Below are 25,452 nucleotides of genomic sequence, written 5' to 3'. Positions count from 1 at the left end.
AAACCTCTTCTATCTCTATCATTCTCTCTGCCTACCTGAGTAATTTCATTTTGCCCAACAAGTTCCAACTAATAAAATCCCTTTAGGAACTTTTTTTTTGTTTTTGCCAATGGACTAAAATATGGTACAGCCAGGAGTGCAGGGAGAAAAGACCATGAAGAGAGGTTCTGAGAGATCCAGATAATGCAAATCATGTCTTTCCACAGGGCTTAACAAAGAACAAGTGATGGGCTTCTGCACATCACTACATGCTGTTTAACTACTTTGCTGTAAAGAAACTTAAGGTCTTTCTGTACAGCAAGACTGTAACATTAAAATGTTTTAAATGAAATTCATTGAAAAAAAACCTAGTGGCCCCTATTAACTACCTTGATAATTTTAAGTCTTATGAGAACTGAATTGGAGTTACAGCTTGTAAAGGTTTATTGGCTGTCATTCCCCAGCTATGTACTAGCTGCAAAGGACATAGAACAGATGGAAGTTGATCAGAAAATGGAACAAGTGGATTTAACTGGTAAAGCAATCTGAAGCACACGGATTTGGCTTTAAACAGAAATACGATACATTTACACATGGAGGAAAAGCCACTGGTTACACTAGGGATGGCTGATTTTCTGCTTGCAAACCCCTGAGAAAATTACTCTTCCAAGGTAGGGTAATCCCAAAGGAAACATCTGCTTCCTAAAATATTAACTGAAAGTTCTACCCTTCTCTCAGGAAACAGCAACCAACAGTACTTCCTTTCACCTCACAACTGGTAGGTACAGGTGTGTATATATTAATATAAATATCTCCCACTATCACTTCATTTCGATCCCTCCATAAGCTTCCCACATGTCTTCAGCCCACAGAAAGGCACTTCTAGAAAATACTGCACTGGGGGTGTGGGGCAGATTTGAGAACATTTTCCACTATCATCAGGAGAAACTGCTCATCTTATGACATAATTTCCAGCTTCTGCTTAACACATGTGTCTCAGAAAGGAATCAACTTGCAACAGTTCCTTTTTACTTTCTGCTTTAAAACAATCTCTACTCTTTTAAAGGCTTTTTCCTCTTCAGCAATGAAGATATGAAAAAATAAAATGCACCAATGCTTGCACTGACTGATCTGAGCTACACTGACAGTTACAGTGTTAATATTTGGATAGCTTTTGAGAGAGAGGGTTAAGTGGGAGGAAACTGAATAAACACAGTCACATCTTTAGTATGTCTACTACTGTATTTTCACAGGACAATTAAGCAAATACCAAAAAATCGGGTTTTTTATGTAGGAGGATTAATTTAAGACAATGCAAGTATTTGACTTTGGAATAGAGTGGGTGGGAAGGCTTGGAAAGGAATGAATGAAACATCAAATTATGTGATCAGATTCAGCTAACACTTCTTCCAAAGTTGAAACAGACTGAGGTCTTTGGAACTGAGATATATCCTGAGTGAGCAGGAGAACATCCTTGGTTTTGTCTCCAGTTACTTTAGACACATGGAAATTATTTTTTGAGCTGGGACTGAGCACCTCTGCGTAGGTTCGTATTCACTTCTGGTCTAGTAGAGAATGATCTATTTTGATGGCAGCATTGGTCAGGTGGGTCCTGGGGTTTTTGGTCTCTTGCATGTTTTTTGAAGCATATGTTAGAAACAAGGGTAGGCGAGGGAGGAGGGAGAAAAATGAGGTGAAAGTTTATGGCTGCCAGCTTGGCACATGCCTAAACCTGCACTAGGGATTGGATATTTTGACCTGAAATGGTAAAAGAGATGAGGATTCCAGAAGCACTAGAAACCTTCTCCATTACTGTTTCTTAAGAATAATCAAAGGTTTACAATCTATCACCTACAGGGATGCTTCACTTACTTCAGACAAGCCCTACAAAATTAAGGTAACAGTGGCTGAAAAGAGGACAAACCTATTTGACTGCACCCACAGGTAAGGTCTGCGGGGCAGGAAGCAAGGTTGTAGTGAGAAAAGCACAGGCAAGACTTTCAGATAGAACAGGTAGACATTAAAAAAAGGATCTGTAAACCAGGCAAACAACTGAAGCAGATTGACGAGGAGAATGAAGAGTTCCCACTCCTGAAGGCTGCAAAACACAAGTTAAACACATCTGTCAGCTAAAGACAGAGCTGACAGCTGATGGTGTCTTGGGGCCATGCATGGCCAGACCACTCCTTCAGGTCCCTCTCAGAGAGCCCCCTCTGCCCCCATGGCTATTTAATTAGTGCAGTGACAATACGGTTTTGATAGGGTTTACTTTCAGATGTAACATTCACTTTTTAAAACTCCTTTCATGGAAAACAGAAGCAAAAGCTATGTAAATCAAATGAATGTCAAATTGCAACCAAGGAAGGGATAAACTGCATAATTTAAAAAGACAGATGTGTCCACCACCTTATTGACTCAGTCCTGCTACACTATGTGAGATTTTATGTCATGGCTGTGACTCTCTCACTGACAGAATCACCCAGAGTTGTTACATGTGGGAGTGAAGCACCAAGGACAAGCAGAGATGAGAGCAGAGTTCAGAACAGCAGTGCAAACAAGTTGGCCTGGTGCTGTGGAACAGCTGGAGTCAAGAGAAGCCATAGAATCCAAGCAAGAGCCTGTGGGCCCCTGGACAGGGAGGAAAAACAGGCAGGGCTGCCCATCAAGCAAAATTCCCTTTTCCCCTATCTCTCATTTCAGGAGGGGATGTTAGCCAGCAAGCTACTAAAAAATGTCTAGAGACAGCAACCCTGGGGCCCACTTCAGATGCACATACTCTTCTCTCAACAACTTGTTGTGAGAGAGAAACCAGAGAGCCGTAAGACATGCCAATGGTGTGCACATTTCCCACTGAGAGAAATAAAAACCTAAATAATTTAGGTCAAATTGACCCAAAATAGATTAAAAATATTTCAGCTTGCTAGGTTACACAAAAAGTTTTCCTCTTGGGTCACTTTGACACCAGCTGATGGTGGCCTGTGCACGCCCGGTGACGTGGACGATGTGAAGGTAGGTGTCTCATTGCCCATGAGTCACCCACTGCAGCATCTTCTTTTCCAATTGCCACAGCACAACATGAGAGTTGCTGTCCAGCCACAAAGCCCTGCCCAAGGAGGAGATTGAAAGGACGATGCAGCCAAAATAAAAATTTCCATGAGGCTCTCAGCAGAAGCTCACACAGATTAAACTGAATATTGAACTAAGTTACAGAGTGTTTTGAAATTCTGTTTAACTTCTAGCATGTTTTCCTCAGCTGAAAAAAAAAAAGAGACTTCTGTGGGATGGTTTTGTGTTTGGTGTTTTCCGTTTTTTTTTTGGTGGTTTTTTTGGGTTTTTTTGTTTTGGTATGAGTTTGTTTAACACCTAATCTATGTGGCAAGTAAATATTTTAATATCATTTTTAACAGAAAGCAAATTCCCAGCTTTGACTAGCTAATGAATAGGAAAAATGACATAAGCATATATCCACTCTAAAAGCAGAGAACAGTGGAAAAGAATCTCAAATTCATGCAAGAAATGGGAAGTCATCCAGAATGAAAGCCAAGTCAGTGATTACCACACATAATCAAATCAAGTAAAGGCAGAAGACCAAATTGCATTCAATAAACTTACTGACACTCCTATAATCCTTAGTGCAGGTTAGTATCCAATTCAGCTTAGAAATTTTCTAAAAATAAGCTTCAAGTTCACTGAAATATTCTTAGACACTAGTGCATTTTTATAACTAACAAAAAAATTGGATGATAGTTTTAAACTTCTATTTTTTAAAACATGTCAGCATAAACAGCCTTGTGACATTCCAGCTTTACTGTTTTCAGTATCTATCCCCAGGTTTCTGGTAGATTTCTTAAAGCATACATCCTTTATATTTCTCCCTGTGAGCTGAGTAGGTTCTTCCCCAGTTTAAATATTTTGATATATCAGCTGGTTCAGTCCCTAGGTGGTTCGTGGCAGTTTCACCTGTCTCAGAGGAGCACTATATTTTGTGCACTATGGCAGTGATTTCCTTTCAAACCCTTTGCATGGAAAATCATTTCCCCTCCCAGCTCTGCTTTGAGCATGTTCTGAGGAAAAACACACATTCATTCAGGAGATGCCATTTTATCATGGTCACTTCTCACACTAAACTTACATTTCAAAGCAGTACTACTGAAAAACAGCCTACTCTAACAAAATTACTTATACTTACTCTTGGGCCGACTGTTCCAATAGGTCCAGCTGGTCCTACTTCTCCCTAAAAGAAATCAGGACTTCAATGATCTTGATGCCAAGTCTAGTTTTAAAAAAGAATATTTGCAGATAACTGTTTGTATTTATTTTATCATCCTAAATTTCATACACATTTGTCTGAGTCCAAGTCTGATAGAAACACCTGGAAACAGACCATTTTGCCACTCTTAGCTTTTACTCACTCAATATCTGTCACTGAAGCCCATCATCTAGCTACTTAGAAGTCTAGAGGTCTACCTTCAGAATCACCAACTAAATTATTTTTAATGTTAATTATTTTTAGCCTACAAGACATGAGATTTTATTTTTATGATGATGAATTAAGAATACTTGATGAATCTGTAAGATGAAGAACTGCCCTTCTCCCCTTTCAGTTAATAAGGCCCTAAGTGTTTACTTAAGATTATCTAGGTCACTGTAGTTAAATGGATATATGCTTTCTATCTCCATAGTGCTAACCCCCTTCCCTCCCATCTTCCCAGTTTACTAAAATAACCACATCCAGCTCTGGACATATTATCTGAGATTCCACTGAAATTAAAATAAACCACACATGGCACAACCCCATGAGGCTGCTAAAAACTTTTTGAAACACTTGCCAAAATGCAAAAAAAACCTTTAAAATTTTGCACACCACCATACACACCTAACCATTGTTGTCTAACCATCTTAACCCCTCGCAACTTTGAAACGTAATCTCTTAATTGGATAATTTTTTTCATCTTACCTCAACTCCTTTGGGGCCTTGTAGCCCTGGAGGCCCTCGGTCCCCCAGAGCTCCCTAAACATTCAAACAAACACAGTGAGAACTTACAACTGGCAATCATGTTGGTCTAGATTTTTCCTCTTACAAACCTGGACTAAAATCCAAAACTGAGGTAGCAGACTTAATTTCTTATCCCTGTTCACAGTATTTCCTTTAGTAAGGCAGGCAAAGATGCAGAAAACCAAGCATAGTACAAATTTCTGCACAGATTTAGCTGAAATATTATTCTTTTGATGTTGTGAGAAGAAAATGGGAAAATATTTGAACACAATAGAACAATTCCTCTCTTTTTAAAGAGATAAAGCACACTACCATATTAAGGTTAAAGCGTCATCAATGCACAGACCTTTTATTAAGGTAGTCTTTAGAATAACATGTGTTGACAACATTGCAATGGAAAGAAACCACAAAGTGCGTTTAAACCACCAAAACTACTTGTGATTTTCAGCCCTTACTTTTCTATTAGGATTATAATGAGCTTCCCAGAGATAAAGCACCTTAACCTCTGCCAACTCAGAGTTTTCATGACTGCTCACATCAATATTTCCAAAACTTTGTAAAAAAGACTTTGCAGCTAGCAGTGTGTCAAAAACCTTGGGCACCCTAATTACAATGGGATAATTGGGAAAAGCACTTGACCTGGCATAGAACAAAAAAAATGTGTAAACATATTATTGTTCTGGGAAACCTAAGCTTAACCATATCAGATAAAGCAACAAGAACAAAGAAACTGCCCTTTAGGAGAGATATGATTATCCTCCGAAGAAAGCAACGGTGGGAAAGTGTAAGCCTTATTAACTGTGTACTAATGAAGCTGAAGTCTAGACATTGGTCAAGGCACTGGTCCAACAACATTTTACTCAGCAGGCAAAGTAAAATGGAAGAGAAAAATGGAACAGGCCATCTCAAAGTAGTGAGTTTCATCAACGAGGCCATCAGTCTGGGAAGGACTGGGGTGGAGTGTTGCCTGACATCCACCACAGAAGTGACAGGAGGGCTTTCAGCAGCACTACATAAGTAATATTTTTATATGGTTAGTAATGAAATTGTCTTGGCATAACAGCAAAGCCCGTTAGGGGATAGGGCTTTCATTGCAGTCTAATGGCATTGTGGAAATAGCAGCAGCACTGCTACTGTACACATCCTTCCACTGCACTTAACTGGATCCAGAAACAAACTCCAGACTGTAAACTGAATATAAATGAAATTTCCATCTCCTCCTTGGGGTTTCAGGCAACAAACAGAAAATGAAGGTAGTCATTACACATGTGCCAAAGCATCTGGAAAAAAATGGGAGTCAGCAAAGGGGGTATCCTGTATTTCACATCCATAACTTCGCAGCCGACCATCCCTTCCAGAAGAGGTGAAACTCCTAATAATCACTTTGTTAAAAGGTGTTATACAAACAAACGTAAGTTAACGGGGAAAGGAAGCTCTTAGCTACTTCCATGGTACAATACACACTGCTGGAAAAACTACAGTGGTAGTCAGCATATTCTGATCATCTTTTCCTTTCAGTTTTCTTGGTTAGAGAGCATAAATACTTGCAAAGAACAACACAAGAAACAAACAAAGTTATTTCAGAACTCTAAAAAACATTCTCATTCCCTTTTTCTTAAAAATGTGTGTTACGTTGTTTTTTTAGTAAGTGGTGGATCAAGATCAAACACCTTCTAAAATATTGTTTCCAAGCTGAGTAATGTCCTGTAGACCAAATTACATAATAAATCATTTGAACATTGATTTAGAGAGGTCAGATTTGCTGATTATTGCACTAATTTGGGGAACATTCACAATCCAGGACTTCTACTGGCATTTAGAGACAGCTGATGACATTCAATAGAGCTTAAACTTCCAAGAGGTTGAGTTTATCTCACACCGACTGTTAAAAAGTAAAGCTTACCCTGCTTTCTTGGCTTTTAAAATAGATATTGCTTCTGAGGAAGCATAAACAAAAACATGAGGAAAATAGCAGCATAGTGAGAACAGTTTTCTAAAAATAAAATCTGGAGGAAATTTTTTAGAGCTGCAGTCAACTCAAGGCAGCTGGGAATCCCAAAAGCCAAACATTTCCAAAGTTACACAGACCTTCTCCCTCAGCACTGGGAGCAGTGTAAGAGTTTTTCCAGTTTGGTAATCCTTCTTTTCAAATGTAAGCCACCAGTTCTCCCTGACTAGGGCAGGCTGTCTAAGCTTTTTGTCTCTAATACCAAATGTGCTGGAGAGCATGAATCTGGTTCAGCTATTCAGTAATTTCTCTATCAAAGGAACATGGAGTCTCAAACTTTGTAGTCCACCTCCTAGCTCCTTTTTTTTTCTGGAATCTGTGAAAAGGCAACAAATCAGTAACATATGTATTAAACATCAACAGAATTCTCGCAAAAGCTCGTCAGATATAATGTGCAACAACACAATCTCACTGAGGAAACTGAGCAGCAAGGATTAGATCTGTTGCATCATTCATGTATAATCCTGGTTGATTAAATCTGAACTGCAGTTCAAGAATTGTTGTATTTCTCTTCCAATATTTTCCCTAGACCCAGTCTTTCATCAACACAGGGTTTTTTAGTAAACACCCTCGTAACACAAGAGCAACTGCCACTGCAATGGTCAGGCAAACTCGTTCATATAAAGCTGCTAACATTATACGTACATGCATACAAACAAGTTAGCAAAGCAAAAAATCAGAATTGAAGGTGGACACCTGTCTCTAGAAACACATTTTAACTTCTCCTCAATTTGCCCCATCAGATAAGTAGTTCTCAGCCTTCCTAGTAGATTCATGTCTATTTTGGTAAAAGGCTCTTGATACGGTTGAAAGAGAAGAGATACAGAAAATATTAGCTATGGCTTCAGCAGCTGGGTTATTTGAGAGGTTCTTAAGAATGATCACCTTTGGCATGGAGGTATTGTTACAATCTTCTGGGTACCAATTAGATTTTATCTTTAAACTATTTACTGCCCCCCATCCTATGTTTTCTTGAGTAGTTTGTTACAGAATTTCACAACTCTGTTGATAGAAAATGTTGTAATTTCCATGCCTGTTTACTCATAGACAACCTGTATGTTTTGTTCTTGGACAAATGATATTGCTGGTCTTGCACAGTTGAGTCCTGGAATAAAAATGCCCAGAACTGTACTAAGGAGATAAAGCCTTCTCATGCTTTGTGCAGTGGCATTAATGAGACATCTTGCTTCATGTGTTCTACAGTTTCACTTAATTTTTAACTGGATTACTGTGCTCCTATTTCAGAGAGATCTAGCAACGTCTTTGGTCTAAGTTTATAGTAGGATTTATTGTTTTAGTCCTTGTATGAATCAATCTGAAATAACTGAAGTGGAATAAATTAGCAAAAAGTGCAGTCTTTTAGACAATCTAAAGATGCTCAACTTTGTTTCATATACGAATTTCATTCTGCCATACTTGTGCCTATTTACCACAGAAAATACAATGTAAGAATAGTCCCAAGGCTGATGATTGAGGAACTTCATTGGTACCTGCCTTTCAACAAGTAGTCAATCTTTATATATTATTCAGTCATCTTCCTCTGGGTTAATTTCTGAGTCACCTGCACTTTTTGTGTTAGTCTCCACCATTTCCAATTTTAAAAAAATTTCCTACATCTGCTTTTGTTCAAAGCTGCACTGAAAACTCTATCCACGTGAATTATTTCCTAAGCTGGGTCTAAAATTTTATAGCCTACTAAAGAGCAGAAGCTAAACTATTCTGGCACAGTTTTGTAGATAAATTTTATGCTTTATTGTTATAGATATTATTTTATCCATAATTTAATCTGGCACATGAATTTTACACTTTTTCCATATCTTCAACTACTATTTCTTTTAAAAGTTGTTAAAAGGTGGAACCTGAGTAATACAAAGATCTGCATACATTTGGTATGCATTTTATTTAAATACAGGTGAAACATTTGCTCCTTTCTAGCTACATAGCATTTTCTCACACTTATTTTGCCATTACAGGCTTCCACCTAACATGGTAATTACTCTCAGAACTGCGTGGACAGCATTAAACATTCAAATAACTTCCTCATACAACTACCTGAGGCAAAGTACCTGCATTGTGTCAGTAAGCTTATCTTCTCATAATGCCAGTGTCCATCTCTCAGAGCCTTTTCCTTGGAGATTTACACTATTTACTGTTATTTTTAATAGGTTTTCATATAATCTTACCTTAGGACCTTCAGGGCCATTTAATCCAGGTACACCAATATCTCCTGGAAAACCCTAAAGAAATCATACAGACAAATGATTTGCAGAGTAGGAATGTTTTCAATGTACTTGTTTTGATTTTGTTCATTCATTTAATAAACCTGAGTCACAGAAACAAGAAATAAATTTGTTCTACCATCCCAAAAAATGTCAAAATCCATTATGTTTCCTTGAAAGGACTTGGATAAGTGACAGATTTTAGGCAGCTTTCGTTAAACTCAATTTAGCAGATGTCAGCATGGATTGAATTTCTCTTAGGATAAGATGTTTTATCCGCTAAGCAATGCTTGAAATTAAACCATTGGACTGTTTTGGAGACACAAAAAACCACCACAAAGCAGCCAGCACCAGGTCCTGCACTTATGAATTCAACTATCTTTTTAGTAAAGCTTAGAGAGCAGCTGAAGCCTTTAATCCTTGGCCACACTTTAAGGACAAGATCACTGCAAGATTAAGAAGCCTTTTGCCTCCAAATCAGCAGGTGATAATCTAGGTCTAGCTGGCAGTAACTGAAGGTCACCAGTATGTAGCATTATTCAGAACAGGCCTTTGTGAAATAGTTTGTAGTATAGGTCAAGCTGTTAGTAAAGAAAAAGTAAATATGCACAGAAAAGGAATCAACTAAAATTATCACTGTGATCCACCTGGCCAGTAGGCATTGAGTTGGGACACCATGAGGATGCCTCTGTGCCAGAAGAATTCAGGTACAGCTAGATTGCTTTATAAGAAATGGATACATTTTAAGGAAAAAAAAATTATGCAGCTAACCCTTATGCAATACAGTAGTGAGTTAAATTTCATAAAAAACCAGAGAGGATACCTGATCTTTACATTTGTAGGATAAAATAAAGCAATGGTAATTGAACTTTTAGTTAGCACATGGCTCATTCAGTCCCCTGCCAAGATTGCATTTAATTTTGCTTTTTTAATAAACTTTAACATTTCATTAAATTTTGACCATCTGAAAACAGCAAGATTGCCACTCCCTCTGAGCAAAATATTTATTATTACATCTAAGCACATCTGTGGTCTAACACTAGGAAAAACAAGTTTTCTTCTTCATTAAGAGAAGATCATTACAGATTAAAATGTATAAGTATCACTCTTTGCATGCATACTTTTTCCAATAATGGAAACAAAAGCACATACATATTCAGAACAATTATTAAAAAATCAGGTTTAGGATTTGGATGCTAATGAGTCTAAAAGAAAACCACTAACGAGTAAAAATGGTCTGAGTTTTCAGAAGATATGGAACAACTCTAACCCTAAATATTTCACAATACACCACGCTGGTTTCCCTTTTTTTGACCATAAAGCAGCAATTACAAGTAGAGCTGTGCAACAATTCCAACATGCCTCTAGGTGGCACAGAGAATATTATGTACATGTGACCAAGGCCCTTAGACTCACACCTAAAATGCTCACTTGCATCATCCTCGATTTCTATACAGTCCAAAAGAGGAGGGTTTTTTTTTAAACCCTGACCACCATTATCTACTGAAATAACACTAAAGAGTTAGGCCAATTCCTTGGAATTTTTTAGCTTGTCCTTTCTTAGTTTTAAATTTGCTTATTTATACACCTTAAATAGTTACCATGGGGTGAGTTGTTTCATACATCTGTAAATCTTTAAGTTTCTAATGTGTGAACAAGTGCTGAATACTGACACAGACACAATTTCCTCTTGGTAATAAACATTCCAGAAAACAATCTGTCTAGAAAAATGTTAATTTAGAAAGATTCTAATGCTTTTATAAAGGCATAGATCTACTTAATGCATTTATTTAAATTCTTCTAGAGGGAATTCAGTTAGGACAATGTAGATGTGGACAAGTACTATTGCAGATAGAACAAACACGGTATTCTGAAATCTTTGCATGTCAGGCAAAGTTTTAGAATACAGGAGGGTTTCTTGCCTGAGAACATCAACACTAAACAGTGAATTTAAAAATTTTAAATCCTCATAATTTTTATCTTTTCTTTGAAGCTGGATTAAAACTTTTCTTCTTGAGTACAACCATGGAGAAAATGCAGATGCTATGGCAGTATTAGAACATTGTTTCTAAACTGTTCTCACATTAATAATCCATGAAATAAGTGTAATAATCCAGCACACAAACAGCCACTTAAGACAGTTCCAGAAAAAGAATGAACCAGGAAGGAGATCTTGAAACACCTCAGCAATGGTGCTTGCCTTTCAGATTCCTCGTAGTGAAGTGGGATACATCTCTAGCGATACCTAAATTTCCATGAGTTATTCAGCAGCCAGCTCCCTGGGAAGTTACTCCAGATTAAAAATTCATTATTCTTCCATAAGTGAAAGGCCATGAGATTAATGTATAGTTTCCAGCTGCAATGTAGATTTCAGCAGAGACTGTTCAAAACAAAACATCCCTCGATATTATGACTTCTTCTATGGAAACAGTGTCTTAACTTCCATCAGCCAGAAGCCTGGCAGCTGCTAGTATACAAATTATTTTCAAAATCTTGCTACAGATGTGGTCTTTTGCCAGCAAAGCACTTTAGAATCCACTTCATTTAATCAAAAGAGACGTGGCATCAGAAAAACCTGAAGTGTAAACTATCTTAACACAAATGTGCTTTAACCTTGCTGTGGAAGTGTTGCTTTTTGTACTGAACATTTAAATACAAAATTAATATATTTATTGCTCTCATTTATCTACATAATGTTTAATTACAACAAAATGCAGAGATGACCAAGTTGTTACTATTTTAGGGCATGTCTCAGTACCCCAGAGATGAGCAATCTGCCAAAGCTTTTGCTTTTCTTTTGTTTGTTTTTCTGTGTGGCTGCTAATATGGAAGCAGAATATCAGAAATATTTGGAAATTACACTCCATTTTTGTGGGGAATTCTCTCATATTTGCAGAATCCAACTTCAAACTGTTTTCACACAACATTTGCCAGCATTTCTGTCCAGCCATCTTCACACCCTCGGCTGCCCTCAAGGGGATCAGGACACAAGCACTGGAGGAAGGGCACCACAGAGGGAAAATGTCTCCAGGGCCTGCAGTAGTCCCATCATTCACCAGATTTCCCTGCTCCAATAAGAATTAATTCAACCACATGTTGCAATTCATTTGAATGAGAATTTAGAATAAATTTTCAGAAGCAAGACTGACTGGGTGTAGCTACTGAACTTCAACAAGATACCTTATTAGAGATTCATTATTAATTATTATAATCAAATCACAAAATGAGGTTTTCTGCAAAAAACTACAGTCTCTTTAAACTGAGAAAATGAGCTGTGATTTTATATTCTCCAATAAGTGTTTACTATTGTTCTGAAAGGATGTGTTACGCAGACATTGAAATTTGGGAAAGGACCACAAAGATTCTGTGCAAAGGCAAGTAGAAAGTATAAACAATTTTACAACAAGAGCAGCTCTTCAGATATATGCCAGAACATGCAATTAATTCAGCCTTTAAATTGTCTATTTCTGTATTTCCTACAAATCTTTTGCATGCAAGTTATTTGATGCAATATTGAAACAGAGGCCATGTTATCACTGCACACATGGCATTGGTTGCAAAAACTCAAATAATCATGTGATAGTGCATGTGAAACACGCACTAAAAATAAAGTTTTTGTTAAATGAAGATCTCAAAGCAGCCAGTGATTCACTTACAAAATGTGTACCTTTTTGACTCTTTACTGTTATTTGAATGTATCCTTTTCCTTTGTAAGGCTACCTTGAGCATGAAACACACCAGCTGAATCCCATGCAAGTACCTTCCTGAAGGAGTAAGCTAACGACTTTGGATCAAAACACTGCACAGATGAAAAAAGTTCTATGGAAGATAGTGACTAATGCTCTCTGCTTCAGATGAAACCTATTTATAACACACAGAGAACATCTGAAGGCACATCTGAAGGGAACTATCACCTTCATTTTGGAGGGATAATTAAATGTGATTCCTAGAGCAAAATTTAACTATAAAATATTCTGAATACATGTGGAAGCCTGTTCAAGGCTTGTCTAATTTCATTCGCATTAACAATAAGCACTGCATACTTCACTGTACACAGTAAACAGAGACATTGTGGGTTAAAACAGTCAGATCAGCACTTTGCAGTTGTCATACCAATAAAACAAAGCTCTAAAGAAATTTCATGTTTTGGCAGTTCATTTTCAGATGCATGACAAAGCAGCAAAATGTGTCAACTGATGAAGAATACACTCCATAAAGTGCTCACTGAATATATCCAGTGGTTTGTGAGCAGCTGGCACTCAGGCACACGACAGACCCTGGCTCTGCAGAAACACACCCAGAAGAGAATTTGGCTCGACACTGCAGGACTCCTGCACTGAAAGAACCACTTGGCAGCCAACCCTCGTCTGGCCACCCAGAGAGTGAGAGCGAGACCTCTGTCTGTCCCTCCCTCTGCTCGCCCCTGCCATCAGCACTGCAGGTCTCAAATGGACCCTGGCTATGGGGGGGTGGCTTATTTCAACTCTGATCCGCTGTACCTTGGCTGCACAGCTGCAGAGGAAAGATTTAGGAAGCAATTCACTGGTGATCTGCGTGTAAAACCACAAAACCCAGTGAGGATGATTGAAGTCTGCCTGCCCTGCTCCCACCACTGCGTGCAGAGATAGTTATAGACTTCAGCTGCTGTAGTGCCAGAGTCACAGCAGCTTACATGGGAAGAAAATCAGGGATAGAACTGCTTATTCTTTACACTGGAAATGAAATACTCAAAAGTGTAGCTGGAAAGACCAAAGGATCCCCAATTTCTTATATCACATGTACCCAAAACAAACTTGAACGTGGGGAGAGGGCACATTTATAAATCCCACTGTCTTAAGTGTTGGACAGAAGGAGAGAGAAATAGCTGGAAGTGGTCTCTGAGAGTTTCTGCCACTGGGCAGACAGAGTCTTGCTCCTCCTGCTCCTGCAAAGTCCAACAAATCTCAAGATAGGTTTGGTTTTGGGTTTTTTTTAGAATAAAATCTTTCATAGAAGGCATATGGTATGGATTGTCATGTCTATACCAATTCAAAGTACTCTCATTGTAAGATATTAATTCATCACATTCTTCTATTTCCAGAAACATCAAGGGAACATGTAGTACAGGATACAATGTGTTTTCGACATGGGGTCACAGGAAGTCTAACCATTGAGATAGTGAAACAGGAACAAGGAAAGCAGCCCTGTCTGACCTGTTAACGCTGTCTGGTTTTGGAAGACGAGACATGATCAGATACATGACAGTAGACTTTTCTTCTGGAAAAATCTACATTATTTGCTCATACTTCATACATTCAGTTGTGCCTAAATAATTCCTGGCAACAACAACTAGCTTATTTTTATAAGACAATGTAACAGGATGGCAAGATACACTCTTCAGTTCTAAGCTGCTTATTTTAAATTCCTTTCATTACAGAACTTCTGGTATCTTCAATTTGTCCAAAGTCCCAGTATGCTGCTATCCTGTTTCTATTTTGCCATATGTTGACCATATTTATATGAAGTAAAGGTTGGAAAAACCTTTTACTTTATTTGGACCTGTCTTGCATGACTGAAGTTAAGAGAAACATTGCTTTGTAGGTTTAAAACTACTAATTTTGCAGACAATTACTCAAAAAAAAGTATCTGGACACTCAAGTTTTAATTCTCTAGCATCACACACTTTATTTGCCTTCTAATGATGAAGTAATTCTGCACTCCTGAGCAAGAGGAAATGCTGGGCTTTTCAGACAGGAAGATTCCCATCCATATCTGCCCTGAGGGTAACTAGCCCAGAACAATGATCTTTTCCCCAGACACAAAGGAGTAACATGTCTGTGCTGGAATAAGGAACTATGAAGGACTACCAGCATAAGCACCAGGGGCAGCAGGACACAGGCTTCAAGACCAGCAATTTGGGATTAACCTGCCACAGGTCTCCTTTGTTGGAAGCTCTGCAAAGAGATGATGCAAGGGCCTCTTTCATTAATAGTGAAGAGGCTTGAAAAATCTAAAATCCTGAGCCACAGAGGGTGGCAGCACAGGCCTTGTGTCTTCTGCATGCCCTTTGACGAAAACAGAGAGACTTATTCTGACAAGACCACCTTGTGTTGCTACAATGCACTTTCCAGTGAGTTTTCTCTCAGCAAGCGTTTTTGCCTAATAAGGAGGGTAGGAACATAGAGCCTTGGTTTGAGGAGATATGCTCAAACACATATAAAGGTAGAAGAAACATCATTGCTAATAAATGTCTTCCATTCATACATTTAAAAAAAAAAGGAAAACCCCAAAATAAACAAAGAAACCCCACCACAAACCAAACAAAACCCAAAATATATTCATTGCAGGAGACTGATTAGAAAGAACAATCCACAATTTCTGCTTTCATCTCTCCAGCAAATACATGTCTCTGTGTATAAATACGTCTTTCTGGTACAGACCACAGCATTTTTCCTCAAAGTCCATGGTATAAATGCAAAAAAGGTACCAGAATGTGACAATTTGGAGATGGACAGTTTCTTTGCAGACTTCCATTGCACTACAGAGTTCTTAGGAAACTTCACTTCTAGATTCAACTGCCTGGCAATGCTTCCCAAGTAACAGGTGTTTATTCTTTGTGTTTCTTGAAAGAGATGAATATGCAAGCAGGCCTGGAATATATCATTTGTAAACATACCATAGTATTTACAAATGGAAATGTGCCTGAGAAATCATGTGAGTCTCATTGCAGGTGTAACCCATAACAACAGGATTCAAGAGACAGCAAATCCTAATCACATAAGCAAATGAACTACTTTGTATTCAAAGATCCTGTACATTAATGTTTTGCAGAAAAAAAAATTATGAGCTGGAATCTTTTGTACTTTATGGAGGAGAATGAATTCATCAAATATGACTGAATAAAAAGATCTTCCTAATTCAACTAAGAAAACAGTCTTTTATGAAACAAACCCATTTACCTCTTATTTTCATGATTTAGAACTGACATTCAATTTATCGCTATCAAGCAATTTCTTACCTCAGGTCCTTGAGGACCCAGTGGTCCACGGGGTCCAGGTTCTCCCATTTTCCCCTTGAAAAAATCCAGTTAAGATTTCTGATGATAATTTATTTTTCACAACAGATCGTTACTAAGATTTCAAAAACATTTATTAACAAAAAGGCCAACAGAAATGTTGAGATTATTTTGACATTAAATAGGAAATTTTATAGCTGCCTCTCTTTGGATACTATTAAAACCAGTTCTTCACATCACTTTGAAGTCACAACAAAAATAATTCAAACTAGTTTAAGACAAAACTGGGAGTTTTGGGAGGAACCATATAGAAACCCCCTTGAAATATATAGCTGTTTTTACAATAAAAACTATGTATTATTTAAATGTCCAGAAAGTAACTGTTACAGATATTGGCTTACACAGTTACTTATATATGTTAAGTATCCAATCATAGCCAACGAAATGGCAGTTTTTTGCTTAATAACAGTAAAATTAGGTCCCATCCACATGTTATATTGACGCCATTAAATACAAATTTCGACCAATAAAAAAAATGGGCCAAAATATTTCTCTAAGTTATATCTGTTCTTCCACATTTTCACAAGCCTTCTCCCACCATAACTAGATGTTACTTGAGCAAAATTAAGGTCTGACCTGGAAAGCATTTCTCTAATTTTTAACATGAATGATTTAATTGTAAATTTATTCTACAAAGTTCAATTTCTATTACTTGCAGGACTGAGGTCTCATAGTTTAATTTAACGTAAGTCACAAGGTTGGTCACATTCAGCTTTGTGCTTAAAACCCACAGCTCTTTCAGGAATAGGCTGACTCACATGCTTATCTTTAAATGAAAATTCTTACATCTTTAAAAGCAAAAAAGATGAGTTTTCCCATCTAAGCTTAAGCAAATTTCTGTAAGTTTACCGCAGGATTAGTGTTTACATTATAAATCTTATGGGGCAAGGAAAGTGTTTTTTAATGAATTTAAGGGTCTATGACATTCATGAGGTCTGAAGTAGGTTTACCAGATATTGGCTTAATTGCACATAAGAAAATTGACAATGGCATGAGTATTGGTAACTTTTAATTACGTACTGAAAAGAGATGGATATTAGTGCTAAGAGCAGGCCAGGAAAAGCCAGGTAACCCTGTACAGTATGCCTTTTCTGCATCAACATTTACAAACCCAGCTGAAGTGGCAGCACTGCACAGATGCCTTTAAAGTTGCTAAAAATCAGTAAATACAGGAATTAATGACTATTCCCATCCCTGTGAGAAATGACTGGCTGTAATTAATGATATCTCACACACTCCCTCCAAATCCAGCTCGTCCAAATAGTCATCTTGAAGTTCCCAAAGCTCTCAGTGGATTTGTTTCAAGTATTACCATCATGTCCATTTCCCCACACAGTGATTGTCACAGAGTATCTAATATCCTAAGCACTCTATTAAAATTTGATACATATACTCATATTTGGAATAAGTCTCACATCTTAGGATCTGACTCACTCATTAACACCAGTCACTAGAAATAAAAGCAGTTTAGACCTTATTCTTTGTGCACTTTAAATTAGGTCACTTCTAGGGGATTACATGCACTGTGAACATAACAACCACACAAAAGTGTCAAATATCAACAGTAGTATAAAATATCAAGTATCAACAACATACAGCAATATATCAAGAGCAAAATTCAATGCGCAAACTTACTGGAGGTCCTGGTTTTCCTCTGATCCCTGGGGGTCCTGGTAAACCAGGAGCACCCTGAAAAAAGAAAGCTATTAAATACACATGAAAATGAATTGTTTTGTTACATTGGAAGCAATAAATTGCTATATTTTGACACCTGAAACAGGCTTCAAAAGAATTCTGCAGGATGAAAACTATCTTCTAACATTCCATTTTCATCAAAAGAGTTCTCACAGGATGTGCTATTTCAGTGACTTCTGATGTACTAGCCAAACAGGAAAGAAGATCCTTATTTATCTCAGTCTGATGATGTGAAGGAACATGCCAGACCATGTGCTGCTGCTAACCACAGTAGGTCCAGGTGAGTTGCAGATGAACCTCGAGGGTCAAGGGAAAACTACTTTTTACAACAGTTTCTTAGCAAGATTCAGATCATACCATAATCCTTGTTTGATGCATCTCTATACACACAGATGCCAGAATTCTGCCTGTGCCCTTTACTTGTCTTTGTTCACATTTTCCATAATTAGCACAGAACTGCTTAAAAATATGTTAATTCAGTAATATCCAGAAAGTTTTACTACTGCATTCTACTTTTATGCAACTGACCTGCTGCATTTTAAGAGACTCTCAAGCCTGAAGAAGTTGCTGAAATTGGATAATTTTGTAAAACAATGCAATTATAACTTACCTTGTCTCCTGGGTATCCCTGATCTCCTGGCTCTCCCGCAAGGCCATGTTCACCCTAAACAACATATAATATTATACAGACGTATGTATGTGGCTTAAAATGGGTAGAAACAGGGAATGAGAAAGATTAATTCAATATTGACTATTTAAAATGAACGTAGATCTTTGACAATGTTAGGTATTGCACTGAAATACCTCTTCCAGGAAACTCTACAGACAAAGATCTGGGTATTGTTATGTTCAATAGTTAGGGTTCTGTTCAGAAAAATGTTTCTAGAGAAAAGTTGTCTAAAGTACCAGATCATGAGACAGACATAATTTTGAAAAGTTAAAGTCAGAAGAGAAAGAAATAAAAAGGAAGAAGGGAAGGCTTTGCCAAGCACATTATGCTCAAGATTTAATGGAGTCTGAAAGAACTATATATCTCCAAGATAATGAAAATATTTAAATCACCTTATCACCTTTCATTCCAGGCTGTCCCACACTCCCTAGAAAACCCTGTTAAATTAAAGAAAACATAAATCCAGTTTTTGACTATAATTTGGAAAGCAGCATAGGCATGGGGCTGCGGGATCATTTTATACCATACCGTGGGCCCTGGAATTCCTGACGGTCCACTTGGTCCTGCTGGCCCAATGTCTCCCTATCAAACAGCAAGAAAGGTGACTGCATTTGATGAAATGGAGTAACTTAAAGACTCCTGACAGAATTCTGCATTTTTCTGCACCACAGAGAGAAACCAAAATATTTTTTAGGCTAATTTCTTAGAGAAAAAAAGGTATCCATATTGTAAGCCCTCCACGTTTACAGTTCCCAACAGCATCAGCAGAAACACAAGAAACAAGACTTGCCTCTTCTCCTGATTATAGAAGATTAGATTGGATTATAAATTCAAGAGAAGATCACAGTGTATTAGGCAATGCAAATTAAGAAAGCTTTCTTTTGTACTGCAGCTCCACATTCAGTGGCCATTGCTGCTGTCATTAGGGTTATGTGACAGCACTTCTCTGTAGGCATCGAATTTGGCTTAAAGAAATTATTCCATAATGAGTAGGGCCATAAAAAGTGGCCTTTTTATAGTCCTTTTACTTGGATTTCTCATCTATCAGTGACTTCTACAAGTTAAAAAAAACAAACAAAACAGAAAGAAGAAAAAGAAATAAGAGATGTGACTCTTCCAAAATACCAAATGTGCAGAATCAAACCTATGCTCCAATGGGCATGCTAACCTTTTCTGTTCTAATGTACCTTCAGAGTCCTTACTACAACTCTTTTTTCTGGGATTCATTTATGCAGTTTTATGACAGGAGAAAAAAATAGTGAATAACAAAAATTAAGAATCTTAAAAGATCAGCACAGCAACACCAATAATATTAATGAAAAACAGTGATCTAAAATTAAGACATGACTTAGAATAGTTAAAACTACATTACAAAGGGAAAAGCCCATCTAATTTCTGCCTATTAAACCTCTTGGGGAAAAAAAACCCAAAAAGGCAATGTTATATTTCTGTGGCTACACATGACTTTAGCAACACATATGAATAAAGAAATCTTTTGCCATTTGCTGAGAGTGACATGGAAAAGATGAGATGGACATCTATGCATTTCCAGTTGAGCACACATTCATTATTCTCTGGAGACTCTTTCAGCAATGTTAGCAATCACATTCTTCTGCAGCCACCATCAGACTTATGGCTCACTGAAGAAAAGGCAAGACCAGTCACTTAGTGTCCTAATGGTGCTTGGTAGAGCTCCCAAGAAAATTGCCACTCTGCATTGCTCTAACTTTCCATGACTGCTTACATGATATATTCTGTCATGCTAGCTGATCAAGTAAATTGTTTACATTGCTGTCTCTGAGTTGTGCTACATATTCTAGTTCAGCAAGGCATTTCTGTGTTAATGATATTGAATGCTGAAATGCACACTTATGGTAACAATAGGATTGATTGGAAAATCACAGAGGGATACTGTGCTGGGAAATTTAGCTTGCAAAAGCGATGGGAAGAAATTCCAAAACAGCTTTACAACTTTCAGGTTCATTAAACTCCTGTCACAGTCTCCAAATATATTGAGTGACTTAATTAACAGCAAAGAACTGGAACTACACAAAAGTAAAACTGGAAAATTATCTCGCTGATAAGAAAAGTGTTGAATTAGTAAGTCTGTCAGGTTTTTTAATCATTCTCCACCTATAGCAGCCTTGCTATATGTTAACATGCTTATCACTTCAGATAAAACTTGCTGATAGATAAAACCTGCAGCTACATAAAGTGTACCTTTTCCAACATTTCTATGTGACAAGAGAAACTAAAACCAAATTGCTTTTTCAAGTCAAAAAGATAAAATACCAGAAAAGGAAAACTAATGTTTCCTAGTATAAAGTGGGTTCTCTAAAAGCCAAAAAAAAATTTAAAAATTAAAAAGAAATACTAATTTGGGTATATCTAGCAGTAAATTTTCTGAAACTCTTCATCTCATTAAAACTCACGGCCTTGCTAAGTCTTGAAAGACTGACTGTTCAGTCAGCCAAAACTCTGAATTTGGCAACAGCTTTGTATATTGAAAAAAATCATGGATGGAAGGAATTACTGGACTCAGCTTGCTGATGCTGCTCATTTTGCCATTGTTCTCATGAACAAAGACGAAAATATAACTAACTCTGGACACTGCACACAGCTGGGTTGAACAAGCTACTTGAATTAACGCACTTGGTTTCTGCCAGAAGAATGTACTTAATCTCATGTTCAATACTGCATCCTGTAATAGTATAATGTGTTATGATTGACTAAGGATTTTAAAGCAAGCATTGGGAACTGTAGTTCTTTACTCAGTTTTGGATGACCACTAGCATCTGCCTGGACAAAAGAAGGCTGAGGCCAGGGAGCACAGACCCACTTGGAGAGCAAGTGTGGTCAAGGAACAGGGCTGCACCACACAGGCTGTGCTAGGGGATGATGGGGTCACCTGAAATTCCCCCAGGGACTTGGTGAAATTCTGCTACAGATTAAAGAGTGCAATGCTCCCTTGTAAAGAGACTCTGGAACAAAGCATAGCTCTTCCAATTATCTGATTGTGAAAGAGGAAACCAGAGTAACCAATGTGATGTTGCTGGAACCATGTGAAAGAGTCCCACATATAAACAAGAGAAGGCCACTCAAATGGAACTCACACTCTAAACAATTGTTAATTTCATGCTGTTCAAAATCTAAACACGCCATCAACTTTTTTTTCCCCCAAGAAACAGTTCTCATTATGGTTATATTTCATCTATGTACCAGTGGCAAAAACTTTGGACAGGTGATTGAAAATTATTTCTCTATTTCACAAAGAACTATTGACACTCAGTCTCTCTGTAAGTGACTGCAACTCAGCAAGAAGGCACATGCAGCTTTGACCCGCAAGCATTTATGCTCATGAGCTCTAGGTAAAGCAAAACTGCTAAGTTTTAGTCAAAATAATCAGTAAGAGTATCTTTTTAGAAGTGACATATAGTAGGCTTTTTAAAAAGCCTAAGATACATTTGTACAACTATCAAAGTCTTTGAGATTAAATTCCGAAGACAGTCATGCACGAGAGAAAAGCAAACCATAATTCTGAGCAAATTCTCAAGAGTGCAAGCTGCAGTCTCATGACTGTTTCAATTGGCTGATGTCAGCTGACAAGAACACAGAAAATCACGGCATGACGAAGGCTGGAAGCTACAGAGGTTTCTTGATCACATTTTTGTTTTCACAGCAATGCCATAACAGTCCTAAACAGGCAGCAAGGGATTACTTACAGGAATTTTTTTGTTATGAACATATAATTAAAAAGAGTAACAATTGAACTCAACTGTTGTGCTTCAAAGGAAAAATAAGATGACCATCAGTGTAAAGTAACAAACTTATCAAGAATGTTTCAGATCAGCAGATATCAAACACAAAGCAAACACAGGAGATAATCATGGCTTTCTTAATTCAAGTGTAAACATGCTATTTCTCCCTTGTTAAGAACGTGGCTGTGTAGCCAGACATGACTGAGACAATATCAAGAATCAGAAGTCCTCTACGAGTAAATACATGAATTAAAAGCAACCAAGGAAGTGAAACTACTCAGATGAAAGTCTAGTCCTCTATAAGTAAATACATGAATTAAAAGCAACCAAGGAAGTGAAACTACTCAGTATGAAAGTCTGTCCCACCTCCTGTAGGACTCAGAGCTTCTCTGGCACAATTGATAGATACAACCACTGTGTGCAACTCCACAGTGAGCATCACAGCCTTATTCTACAAATATTAAAAAATTAATCTGATATTATATACATTATAAAGTAATTTTGCTTAGAAATTCATTATGCTTTGAATTTGGTAGCCATATTCAGGAACCAATGAGGGCTGTTGTTGTTAAAATGTTTGAGACCATTGCACTTGTTACACTGGCTTTAGTGCTATAAACTAGCAAACTTGGTTATTTCAAATAAAAAACCCAAACACACTGGATCAGAAACAAGAATACAAATCCACACCAAGTATAGAAATGCTCCATGCTGCCAACATGATAGCAGTTTTGCAGAGTGATATTATTTAAAATCATGGCTATCTAAAACAAAATCTGTTTAAATCCTTGAATTTTCATAATTGTTTTTATTTCACAAAAACACAAGACAAACACTCTAATGCGATTGACTAAGGATTTTAAAGCAAGCATTGGGAACTGTAGTTCTTTACTCAGTTTTGGATGACCACTAGCATCTGCCTGGACAAAAGAAGGCTGAGGCCAGGGAGCACAGACCCACTTGGAGAGCAAGTGTGGTCAAGGAACAGGGCTGCACCACACAGGCTGTGCTAGGGGATGATGGGGTCACCTGAAATTCCCCCAGGGACTTGGTGAAATTCTGCTACAGATTAAAGAGTGCAATGCTCCCTTGTAAAGAGACTCTGGAACAAAGCATAGCTCTTCCAATTATCTGATTGTGAAAGAGGAAACCAGAGTAACCAATGTGATGTTGCTGGAACCATGTGAAAGAGTCCCACATATAAACAAGAGAAGGCCACTCAAATGGAACTCACACTCTAAACAATTGTTAATTTCATGCTGTTCAAAATCTAAACACGCCATCAACTTTTTTTTCCCCCAAGAAACAGTTCTCATTATGGTTATATTTCATCTATGTACCAGTGGCAAAAACTTTGGACAGGTGATTGAAAATTATTTCTCTATTTCACAAAGAACTATTGACACTCAGTCTCTCTGTAAGTGACTGCAACTCAGCAAGAAGGCACATGCAGCTTTGACCCACAAGCATTTATGCTCATGAGCTCTAGGTAAAGCAAAACTGCTAAGTTTTAGTCAAAATAATCAGTAAGAGTATCTTTTTAGAAGTGACATATAGTAGGCTTTTTAAAAAGCCTAAGATACATTTGTACAACTATCAAAGTCTTTGAGATTAAATTCCGAAGACAGTCATGCACGAGAGAAAAGCAAACCATAATTCTGAGCAAATTCTCAAGAGTGCAAGCTGCAGTCTCATGACTGTTTCAATTGGCTGATGTCAGCTGACAAGAACACAGAAAATCACGGCATGACGAAGGCTGGAAGCTACAGAGGTTTCTTGATCACATTTTTGTTTTCACAGCAATGCCATAACAGTCCTAAACAGGCAGCAAGGGATTACTTACAGGAATTTTTTTGTTATGAACATATAATTAAAAAGAGTAACAATTGAACTCAACTGTTGTGCTTCAAAGGAAAAATAAGATGACCATCAGTGTAAAGTAACAAACTTATCAAGAATGTTTCAGATCAGCAGATATCAAACACAAAGCAAACACAGGAGATAATCATGGCTTTCTTAATTCAAGTGTAAACATGCTATTTCTCCCTTGTTAAGAACGTGGCTGTGTAGCCAGACATGACTGAGACAATATCAAGAATCAGAAGTCCTCTACGAGTAAATACATGAATTAAAAGCAACCAAGGAAGTGAAACTACTCAGTATGAAAGTCTGTCCCACCTCCTGTAGGACTCAGAGCTTCTCTGGCACAATTGATAGATACAACCACTGTGTGCAACTCCACAGTGAGCATCACAGCCTTATTCTACAAATATTAAAAAATTAATCTGATATTATATACATTATAAAGTAATTTTGCTTAGAAATTCATTATGCTTTGAATTTGGTAGCCATATTCAGGAACCAATGAGGGCTGTTGTTGTTAAAATGTTTGAGACCATTGCACTTGTTACACTGGCTTTAGTGCTATAAACTAGCAAACTTGGTTATTTCAAATAAAAAACCCAAACACACTGGATCAGAAACAAGAATACAAATCCACACCAAGTATAGAAATGCTCCATGCTGCCAACATGATAGCAGTTTTGCAGAGTGATATTATTTAAAATCATGGCTATCTAAAACAAAATCTGTTTAAATCCTTGAATTTTCATAATTGTTTTTATTTCACAAAAACACAAGACAAACACTCTAATGCAGCCATATCAAAGCATGTAATAAAACTATACTCACTCTTAGTCCTGGAAATCCAGGAGGACCCACACCACCAACAATTCCCTTTAAAGAAAGTTAATCTTAGATTATCTGAATTTTACCATTTAAAAAGAAATCCCAGTGATAACATAAAAATGATCTACAAAGCAAGTCAGTTGTGATTTTTACAGAGTTTGCAAAGAGTGACAGCTTATCACTGTATAGAGAAATATGCTTAGTAAGATCCCTGGATTGTGGAATTAGATCTCCAGATATTTCATGGAAACACTTCTACTGTTAATGTAGGAATATGAGATTTTTTTTTTTTTACCATGATACTTAAACTGGGAGGAAGAAAAAACCAATTTTTTTTGAGGGTGAAAAACAAGTTTACCAAAATTCCTCTGAAAAATAAATAAGA

At 37.4% G+C, this 25,452-nt stretch overlaps 1 protein-coding gene across 1 annotated transcript in view; it reads right to left on the bottom strand.

Moving 5' to 3' along the window:
- Window positions 1-25,452, bottom strand: part of COL24A1 (collagen type XXIV alpha 1 chain) — a 123,567-nt gene that overhangs the window by 57,028 nt on the left and 41,087 nt on the right. Inside the window, exons 13-21 of the mRNA XM_017729593.1 lie at window positions 25,071-25,115; window positions 19,150-19,203; window positions 19,014-19,058; window positions 18,562-18,615; window positions 17,892-17,945; window positions 16,200-16,253; window positions 9,167-9,220; window positions 4,937-4,990; window positions 4,169-4,213 (exon numbers count right to left, since the gene is read on the bottom strand). Coding sequence (XP_017585082.1) covers window positions 4,169-4,213; window positions 4,937-4,990; window positions 9,167-9,220; window positions 16,200-16,253; window positions 17,892-17,945; window positions 18,562-18,615; window positions 19,014-19,058; window positions 19,150-19,203; window positions 25,071-25,115 — 459 coding nt within the window. The remainder of the gene's footprint in view (window positions 1-4,168; window positions 4,214-4,936; window positions 4,991-9,166; window positions 9,221-16,199; window positions 16,254-17,891; window positions 17,946-18,561; window positions 18,616-19,013; window positions 19,059-19,149; window positions 19,204-25,070; window positions 25,116-25,452) is intronic.

The sequence above is a fragment of the Corvus brachyrhynchos genome, unplaced genomic scaffold (assembly GCF_000691975.1).
Source record: "Corvus brachyrhynchos isolate BGI_N302 unplaced genomic scaffold, ASM69197v1 scaffold101, whole genome shotgun sequence".
Taxonomy (NCBI): domain Eukaryota; kingdom Metazoa; phylum Chordata; class Aves; order Passeriformes; family Corvidae; genus Corvus; species Corvus brachyrhynchos.
Note: the sequence above shows the minus strand (reverse complement) of the source record. Positions and strands in the feature narration are given on the sequence as shown.